This window comes from Aulostomus chinensis, chromosome 5, assembly GCF_037954235.1.
Source record: "Aulostomus chinensis isolate RoL2024-O1b breed Wild chromosome 5, RoL_Achi_v1.0, whole genome shotgun sequence".
Lineage (NCBI taxonomy): Eukaryota > Metazoa > Chordata > Actinopteri > Syngnathiformes > Aulostomidae > Aulostomus > Aulostomus chinensis.
Genome location: NC_141324.1, coordinates 28,842,400 through 28,850,625, shown reverse-complemented (window position 1 = coordinate 28,850,625; position 8,226 = coordinate 28,842,400). Strand labels below are relative to the sequence as shown.

Genomic DNA, 8,226 nt, shown 5'->3' with positions numbered 1-8,226 from the left:
TGGCTCTGTGGCGCAATGGATAGCGCGTTGGACTTCTAGTTCCAAGATGTAATTCAAAGGTTGTGGGTTCAAGTCCCACCAGAGTCGCTGTTTAATTTAGAGAGGAAGGCTGAGCTCAAGCGAAAGCCCAATTTTGAGCTAACTACAGGCTTTCACTGGCTCTGTGGCGCAATGGACTTCTAGTTCCAAGATGTTACTCAAAGGTTGTGGGTTTGAGTCCCACCAGAGTCGCTGTTTAATTTAAAGAGGAAGGCTGAGCTCAAGCGAAAGGCCAATTTTGAGCTAACTACGCGTTTTCACCGGCTCTGTGGCGCAATGGATAGCGCATTGGACTTCTAGTTGCAAGATGTAATTCAAAGGTTGTGGGTTCGAGTCCCACCAGAGTCGCTGTTTAATTCAAAGAGGAAGGCTGAGCTCAAGCGAAAGCCCAATTTTGAGTTAACTACAGGTATTCACCGGCTCTGTGGCGCAATGGATAGCGCATTGGACTTCTAGTTGCAAGATGTAATTCAAAGGTTGTGGGTTAGAGTCCCACCAGAGTCGCTGTTTAATTTAAACAGGAAGTCTGAGCGCCATCGAAAGGCCAATTTTGAGATAACAGTAGGGATTCTGTGGCTCTGTGGCGCAATGGATAGCGCGTTGGACTTCTAGTTCCAAGATGTAATTCAAAGGTTGTGGGTTCGAGTCCCACCAGAGTTGCTGTTTAATTTAGAGAGGAAGGCTGAGCTCAAGCTAAAGCCCAATTATGAGCTAACTACAGGCTTTCACTGGCTCTGTGGCGCAATGGACTTCTAGTTCCAAGATGTTACTCAAAGGTTGTGGATTCGAGTCCCACCAGAGTCGCTGTTTCATTTAAAGAGGAAGGCTGAGCTCAAGCGAAACCCCAATTTTGAGCTAACTACAGGTTTTCACCGGCTCTGTGGCGCAATGGATAGCGCATTGGACTTCTAGTTGCAAGATGTAATTCAAAGGTTGTGGGTTCAAGTCCCACCAGAGTCGCTGTTTAATTTAAACAGAAAGTCTGAGCACAATCGAAAGGCCAATTTTGAGATAACGGTAGGGTTTCTGTGGCGCAATGGATAACGCATTGGACTTCTAGTTGCAAGATGTAATTCAAAGGTTGTGGGTTCAAGTCCCACCAGAGTCGCTGTTTAATTTAAAGAGGAAGGCTGAGCTCAAGCGAAAGCCCAATTTTGAGCTAACTACAGGTTTTCACCGGCTCTGTGGCGCAATGGATAGCGCATTGGACTTCTAGTTGCAAGATGTAATTCAAAGGTTGTGGGTTCGAGTCCCACCAGAGTCGCTGTTTAATTTAAACAGAAAGTCTGAGCGCCATCGAAAGGCCAATTTTGAGATAACAGTAGGGATTCTGTGGCTCCGTGGCGCAATGGATAGCGCGTTGGACTTCTAGTTCCAAGATGTAATTCAAAGGTTGTGGGTTCGAGTCCCACCAGAGTTGCTGTTTAATTTAGAGAGGAAGGCTGAGCTCAAGCGAAAGCCCAATTTTGAGCTAACTACAGGCTTTCACTGGCTCTGTGGCGCAATGGACTTCTAGTTCCAAGACGTTACTCAAAGGTTGTGGGTTCGAGTCCCACCAGAGTCGCTGTTTCATTTAAAGAGGAAGGCTGAGCTCAAGCGAAAGCCCAATTTTGAGCTAACTACAGGTTTTCACCGGCTCTGTGGCGCAATGGATAGCGCATTGGACTTCTAGTTGCAAGATGTAATTCAAAGGCTGTGGGTTCGAGTCCCACCAGAGTCGCTGTTTAATTTAAACAGAAGATCTGAGCACAATCGAAAGGCCAATTTTGAGATAACGGTAGGGTTTCTGTGGCGCAATGGATAGCGCATTGGACTTCTAGTTGCAAGATGTAATTCAAAGGTTGTGGGTTCAAGTCCCACCAGAGTCGCTGTTTAAATTAAACAGAAAGTCTGAGCAAAATCGAAAGGGCAATTTTTAGATAACGGTAGGGTTTCTGTGGCGCAATGGATAACGCATTGGACTTCTAGTTGCAAGATGTAATTCAAAGGTTGTGGGTTCAAGTCCCACCAGAGTTGCTGTTTAATTTAAAGAGGAAGGCTGAGCTCAAGCGAAAGCCCAATTTTGAGCTAACTACAGGTTTTCACCGGCTCTGTGGCGCAATGGATAGCGCATTGGACTTCTAGTTGCAAGATGTAATTCAAAGGTTGTGGGTTCGAGTCCCACCAGAGTCGCTGTTTAATTTAAACAGAAAGTCTGAGCGCCATCGAAAGGCCAATTTTGAGATAACAGTAGGGATTCTGTGGCTCCGTGGCGCAATGGATAGCGCGTTGGACTTCTAGTTCCAAGATGTAATTCAAAGGTTGTGGGTTCGAGTCCCACCAGAGTTGCTGTTTAATTTAGAGAGGAAGGCTGAGCTCAAGCGAAAGCCATATTTTGAGCTAACTACAGGCTTTCACTGGCTCTGTGGCGCAATGGACTTCTAGTTCCAAGACGTTACTCAAATGTTGTGGGTTCGAGTCCCACCAGAGTCGCTGTTTCATTTAAAGAGGAAGGCTGAGCTCAAGCGAAAGCCCAATTTTGAGGTAACTATAGGTTTTCACCGGCTCTGTGGCGCAATGGATAGCGCATTGGACTTCTAGTTGCAAGATGTAATTCAAAGGTTGTGGGTTCGAGTCCCACCAGAGTCGCTGTTTAATTTAAACAGAAGGTCTGAGCACAATCGAAAGGCCAATTTTGAGATAACGGTAGGGTTTCTGTGGCGCAATGGATAGCGCATTGGACTTCTAGTTGCAAGATGTAATTCAAAGGTTGTGTGTTCAAGTCCCACCAGTGTTGCTGTCTAATTTAAAGAGGAAGGCTGAGCTCAAGCGAAAGCCCAATTTTGAGGTAACTACAGGTTTTCACCGGCTCTGTGGCGCAATGGATAGCGCATTGGACTTCTAGTTACAAGATGTAATTCAAAGGTTGTGGGTTCGAGTCGCTGTTTAATTTAAACAGAAAGTCTGAGCGCCATCGAAAGGCCAATTTTGAGATAACAGTAGGGATTCTGTGGCTCTGTGGCGCAATGGATAGCGCGTTGGACTTCTAGTTCCAAGATGTAATTCAAAGGTTGTGGGTTCGAGTCCCACCAGAGTCACTGTTTAATTTAAAGAGGAAGGCTGAGCTCAAGCGAAAGCCCAATTTCTAACTAACTACAGGTTTTCACCGGCTCTGTGGTGCAATGGATAGCGCATTGGACTTCTAGTTGCAAGATGTAATTCAAAGGTTGTGAGTTCGAGTCCCACCAGAGTCGCTGTTTAATTTAAAGTGGAAGGCTGAGCTCAATCAAAAGGCCAATTTTGAGATGACGGTCGGGTTTCTGTGGCACAATGGATAGCGCATTGGACTCCTAGTTGCAAGATGTAATTCAAAGGTTGTGGGTTCAAGTCCCACCAGAGTCGCTGTTTAATTTAAAGAGGAAGGCTGAGCTCAAGCGAAAACCCAATTTTGAGCTAACTACAGGTTCTCACTGGCTCTGTGGCACAATGGATAGCGCATTAGACTTCTAGTTGCAAGATGTAATTCAAAGGTTGTGGGTTCGAGTCCCACCAGAGTCACTGTTTAATTTAAACAGAAAGTCTGAGCGCAATCGAAAGGCCAATTTTGAGATAACGATAGGGTTTCTGTGGCTCTGTGGTGCAATGGCTAGCGCATTGGACTTCTAGTTGCAAGATGTAGTTCAAAGGTTGTAAGATATAATTCAAAGGTTGTGGGTTCGAATCCCACCAGAGTTGCTGTTAAAGTTTAACAAAACTATGACATTTGACATTCCAAATGAAGTTGCTATTAAATGCGAGAACAAAATGATTCCTTTAGTTGCGTCACATTTCCGTGAAAGGATTGTATTTATTCACAGCTGTCACACAAAAGACTTCGGGCTCTAGCCCAATGGATAGTGTGTATGTTTTTGTGTAAGTGTGTGTTTGTGTGTATGTGTGTGTGTTACCTCAGACAGTTTCTGACACATGTTGTCCTCCCAGCCATCTTCAGGAGGCATTTCTGGGATAAATACCCAGTCTGCTCCACATGCCAGGGCACTCACAAGAGCCAAGTATCTACACACACACACACACACACACACACACACACACACACACACACACACACACACACACTACAACTGTTTGTATTTTTACATACACAGTATAGTTTACACTTGTCCATGTGAGCTACGATTACTGAGCCCAGATTTTGGACTTTAAATAATAAACACAAAGGGAAGTTGGTACCCGCAGTGCCTGCCCATGACCTCCAGCACGAATGTCCTCTGGTGGCTGGAAAAAGAGCATGTGAGAGAGAGAGAGAGAGAGAGAGAGAAGGGGGGGGGACAAGAAAAGCTTGTTTCGGTGAAACACTTCTCTGCTGATATAAGTCATCTTCACCCACAACACAGCCCTGACTGAGGAGAATGAGCCTGTGAGGTTCATGAGACCTGCTCACATCTGGGAACCTCCAGTTCTGTATTGATACTGTGAGCAACTGCATTATTTGTCTGCTGTGAAGTAGATACCAGTTTTCTTTTGGCAGGTCATTGTGCTGTCAAACCCGAGACAAGTGCACAGTCTAGTCTGTTCTCGGTGCGGTCAGGACTCACCTCTGAGCCGTGGTCATGATGGCATCCACCACCTCGATGATGCGGTGCAGTGCAGAGTCGGTGCCGATGGTCATGTCGGTGCCACAGAAGTCGTTGTCGATGGAGCCGACCATCCCGACAATGTGCAGCGCCGAGTTACTGCGGGCCGCCTCCTCACTGATCAGACCTGGAGGACAAGAGGGAGGGAGGGAGATTTCTAGAGGTTTGCTACTCATGACTACCGACCATCCAGAGTCCAGCCGGTCTGAAACAAACCTGTTGAGCTTCTGTGTCTTGGAGTGAAAACACCAACTTTTCAACCAATGCTCTTATAGTCCATTGCCCTGAAGTAAGACAAGAAGATAGAGACCCCACTAGCATGATTTGTGCTAGGCTAACTAGCATGGGTCAATGGCTCCCTTATGCAGCACAGAGGAGAGAAGAGTCTCCATCTTGTTGTCTGGCTCTGACGAGAGGGGAAAATATGTGGCATGTTCCTTTAAAGACCCCCCAAGAGCCACTTTCTTCTGCTTAGCCAACTTCTGGAAGCCTTGCATGTGAGGGAGCTTCCTGGAAGAGCCTGGGTTAATGTGAAGGCAAGCATCACCTTGCTGGACGAGCTCATCCAGCAGGCCGCTCCACTCCTCTCTGAACAGGTTGGCTCCGGTCAGACTGCCGTCTCCACCAATCACACACAGGTTGGTGATGCCCCTCTGAACCAGGTTGTGCGCAGCCTTCAAACGCCCCTCGTGGGTACGGAACTCTTTACAGCGAGCGCTGCCAATGACCGTCCCACCCTGCAGATGAGATATGACCGGCTGTGTTACACCGCCGCCTTGATGAAGCGGGCAATCGCCAGCGTCACTCAAATCACATCGATCCTCTGTCAACATCTTTTTTTAGCTTTTCACATCATCATCTTGTTCCCCTGCTGCACTGAACATAAGTGACTTCGATCACATGTAGATGCAATGACCAGGTTTCCTTATGTCACATGTCACCGGCTCCCATTCAATCGCTGCCAGCTAAAAGCTTGGAGTCACTCGCAATGATCATCAGCCAACAACGCGTGTGTGTGTGTACTGCCTACACTGACACACAGATTTCCATGATGCCATGTTAGTAATCTCAATATCATCACACAGCCGAGTGTAGTCGTGCTAGAAAGTAATTTCTTTATTTTTTCCCCAGAAAATACAGTGGAGGACAAAAAAAAGTGCATTTGACGACAAAACACAGCAGCTTCCATCCGTTTTCTACCGCTCATCCTGTTAAACGGTCAATTTAGAGTCTGGATTAACCTGGTCCCCTCTTGATGTCTTTGGACTGTGGGAGGAAGCTGGAGTACCAGAGAGAACCCACGCAGGCACAGGGAGAACATGCAGACTCACACAGAAAGATCCCATGCTCCAGCTGGGGATCGAACCCCCAACCTTCTCCCTGGGGACCGACAGCACTGACCACTGCGCCACCGTGCCGCATGTGCGCATCAATTTATAAAAAATTAATTCACTGACGTACAAAAATACAATACAATACTACATTGATTTACTCAGGAAATTCTGAATTTATTCATGAATTAATTTGTCTGTCTATTTAAGAGTGTCCGTACTTCCAGAGTTTTTCCCACCACCACTCACCACTTGCAACATGCTGGAGACGCTCTCCCACGTGGCCTCTTCAATGTTGGCTCCTCCGTCCACCATCCCCTGGTAGCCCTGAGAAAAACACACACACACACACACCATCATTCAGAACACCTACAGCTTCTAGTTTATGTTGACACCTTCAAGTGAAGGAATTGTTACATGTGTGCGGCTGCAACTGGTTCAGCTTGACTGAGGCGGGCTCACTACAAGAAAATGATGTTTGTATTTGTCGAGCCATTTTCAAAAAATGTAACGAACATTCCCTCAGCGCGTTGCTGAGATATCACTGTCCGTGTGAGGTGACCTTTGACCACCAGAATTTCTTTGAGTCCATTCTTTAGTCTCAGTGGACGTTCGCAGCATAAATTCACTCGAGGTTTTCCTGAAATACCGTGTTGACAAAAACTAGACGGACACACACACACACAAAAAAAAGAACAACCTGTGGAGGATTTTTGTGTTTTGGATGTTTTCTGTCCACTGATCTGGAAGAAGACCTCCTGGTATAGAAGCAAAGTACATCACCAGGCTGACAACACATGAAAACGTGTTTTTGCTTTGACCAACTTGTGATTTGAACTCAGAGGCTCAACGTGAACACATTCTGATGCTTGGGTTTGCCTCCACCATGTTTGTAGTTTTATTTTGTCTGCCGGTTTCACCCAGCAGACAAAATAAAAGCAGGGTGCCTCACAGGCGACGTTGCTCAGAGTCCAGTGGTCACTCACGAGGACGAGGACGAAGCCTGCCCCCGCTAATCCAATTATAATCTGCTGTGAGACCAGATTGCCTCTATCTGCCTGCAGCCGCCATCGTGTTAGACGGCTCTTATAGACAGAGACCTTCCCTAGCAGCGCCGCTCACATGTTGATATATGATATTAACATACATGGCTGGTCAAAAAGCCCAGAGCTCCTTCATATTTCAAGCATCCTGATTTAACTCTGGGACCTTTTCAGGCCTGTACAAGCGCCATTTTCTGACTGCTTCACCTGATCGGCGTCTGTCCTGCTGCGGCCGCACCTGCAGCTCCAAGTCGTCCCCGCTGAAACTGATACCTGCTGACTCTGATGCTGCTAAGCTGCTTGAAGCTGTTGATCACGCAGCTGGCTGACTCTCACCGACACGCCTGCTGGTTGTGTTGGGACTCTTCCAAACCACTTCCTGTTGCCACGTATTGTCATGCAACATGGTTACATTAGAGACTTTCTCTGGCTCGGAGTGTTTGACCTCGACCCTAAACACTGTCTAGTGTCTCTGCTGGTTCGCTCGGAGACAGTCCGCCTGGGGGGGACTTGTCAGGACTAATTTAGCTCACTGTCCAGTGTGTCTTACCCCCCTGAGGCCATGTCTCACCTCGTGGATGAAGTAGACCTTCGCTCCAACATAGATGCCCATTCGCACGACGGCTCGGACTGCTGCATTCATACCTGAAGAAGAGGAAGAGTTGAGGTGTTCTTTTACACCAAGACGGCAACACGCTGGTGAAGCACAAACACACGGAAACAATGTTGTGCGTCAAGATAATCAATAAAAGTCCCCGGAAGCTGTTGGGGGCACGTGCGTCTCCTGTTTGTGAGACTGAACACATGATCAAGTACTCAGGCAGGCTTCATGTTCATACAGCACAAGGCAGAACCACCAAAACCTCCTCTTCAGGTCGTCCTGGAGCCCCAGTGGACGCTTGTGCCAAATTAGAAGAAATTCCCTCACAGTGTTCCTGAGTTTAACTTCCTAACTCTCACGAATGTCGCCTGCATGGAGACATAAAAACTGTCCTGCAGTACCACAGGAAGAATGACGCTTTAACTCAATTAATTATATGAAGGTGGATGTTGACAGTAAGAGAGAAAAATGAGAAAAATAATGACGCAGAGAGAGACGCCAGACAGTCCAGCAGACAACAGGCGAGGTTCAAGGGTGAACAGAGAGAAACAAACTGAGGGGACGAGAGCGGGAATGCTCCTGATTCTCTTTGGGCCTGA

General features: G+C 47.0%; 1 protein-coding gene and 16 non-coding genes across 24 annotated transcripts in view; 16 read left to right on the top strand and 1 right to left on the bottom strand.

Moving 5' to 3' along the window:
* LOC147262066 (ATP-dependent 6-phosphofructokinase, platelet type-like) overlaps positions 1-8,226 on the bottom strand; it is a 31,698-nt gene that overhangs the window by 20,676 nt on the left and 2,796 nt on the right. For all 8 annotated transcript variants that reach the window (XM_086204485.1, XM_086204480.1, XM_086204483.1 and 5 more), the window contains exons 2-7: positions 7,598-7,671; positions 6,233-6,310; positions 5,200-5,389; positions 4,614-4,779; positions 4,249-4,293; positions 3,966-4,074 (exon numbers count right to left, since the gene is read on the bottom strand). In XM_086204485.1, the coding sequence (XP_086060611.1) occupies positions 3,966-4,074; positions 4,249-4,293; positions 4,614-4,779; positions 5,200-5,389; positions 6,233-6,310; positions 7,598-7,671 (662 nt within the window). The remainder of the gene's footprint in view (positions 1-3,965; positions 4,075-4,248; positions 4,294-4,613; positions 4,780-5,199; positions 5,390-6,232; positions 6,311-7,597; positions 7,672-8,226) is intronic.
* trnar-ucu (transfer RNA arginine (anticodon UCU)) lies at positions 2-87 on the top strand. The gene is given in 2 exon segments: positions 2-38; positions 52-87. It is a non-coding gene; the product is annotated as a tRNA-Arg (tRNA).
* trnar-ucu (transfer RNA arginine (anticodon UCU)) lies at positions 302-387 on the top strand. Its single transcript is given in 2 exon segments — positions 302-338; positions 352-387. It is a non-coding gene; the product is annotated as a tRNA-Arg (tRNA).
* trnar-ucu (transfer RNA arginine (anticodon UCU)) lies at positions 458-543 on the top strand. Its single transcript is given in 2 exon segments — positions 458-494; positions 508-543. It is a non-coding gene; the product is annotated as a tRNA-Arg (tRNA).
* On the top strand, positions 614-699 carry trnar-ucu (transfer RNA arginine (anticodon UCU)). The gene is given in 2 exon segments: positions 614-650; positions 664-699. It is a non-coding gene; the product is annotated as a tRNA-Arg (tRNA).
* trnar-ucu (transfer RNA arginine (anticodon UCU)) lies at positions 914-999 on the top strand. The gene is given in 2 exon segments: positions 914-950; positions 964-999. It is a non-coding gene; the product is annotated as a tRNA-Arg (tRNA).
* trnar-ucu (transfer RNA arginine (anticodon UCU)) lies at positions 1,218-1,303 on the top strand. The gene is given in 2 exon segments: positions 1,218-1,254; positions 1,268-1,303. It is a non-coding gene; the product is annotated as a tRNA-Arg (tRNA).
* trnar-ucu (transfer RNA arginine (anticodon UCU)) lies at positions 1,374-1,459 on the top strand. Its single transcript is given in 2 exon segments — positions 1,374-1,410; positions 1,424-1,459. It is a non-coding gene; the product is annotated as a tRNA-Arg (tRNA).
* trnar-ucu (transfer RNA arginine (anticodon UCU)) lies at positions 1,674-1,759 on the top strand. Its single transcript is given in 2 exon segments — positions 1,674-1,710; positions 1,724-1,759. It is a non-coding gene; the product is annotated as a tRNA-Arg (tRNA).
* Positions 1,821-1,907, top strand: trnar-ucu (transfer RNA arginine (anticodon UCU)). Its single transcript is given in 2 exon segments — positions 1,821-1,858; positions 1,872-1,907. It is a non-coding gene; the product is annotated as a tRNA-Arg (tRNA).
* On the top strand, positions 2,126-2,211 carry trnar-ucu (transfer RNA arginine (anticodon UCU)). The gene is given in 2 exon segments: positions 2,126-2,162; positions 2,176-2,211. It is a non-coding gene; the product is annotated as a tRNA-Arg (tRNA).
* On the top strand, positions 2,282-2,367 carry trnar-ucu (transfer RNA arginine (anticodon UCU)). The gene is given in 2 exon segments: positions 2,282-2,318; positions 2,332-2,367. It is a non-coding gene; the product is annotated as a tRNA-Arg (tRNA).
* Positions 2,582-2,667, top strand: trnar-ucu (transfer RNA arginine (anticodon UCU)). The gene is given in 2 exon segments: positions 2,582-2,618; positions 2,632-2,667. It is a non-coding gene; the product is annotated as a tRNA-Arg (tRNA).
* trnar-ucu (transfer RNA arginine (anticodon UCU)) lies at positions 3,031-3,116 on the top strand. Its single transcript is given in 2 exon segments — positions 3,031-3,067; positions 3,081-3,116. It is a non-coding gene; the product is annotated as a tRNA-Arg (tRNA).
* trnar-ucu (transfer RNA arginine (anticodon UCU)) lies at positions 3,187-3,272 on the top strand. The gene is given in 2 exon segments: positions 3,187-3,223; positions 3,237-3,272. It is a non-coding gene; the product is annotated as a tRNA-Arg (tRNA).
* Positions 3,491-3,576, top strand: trnar-ucu (transfer RNA arginine (anticodon UCU)). Its single transcript is given in 2 exon segments — positions 3,491-3,527; positions 3,541-3,576. It is a non-coding gene; the product is annotated as a tRNA-Arg (tRNA).
* Positions 3,647-3,753, top strand: trnar-ucu (transfer RNA arginine (anticodon UCU)). Its single transcript has 2 exons — positions 3,647-3,683; positions 3,718-3,753. It is a non-coding gene; the product is annotated as a tRNA-Arg (tRNA).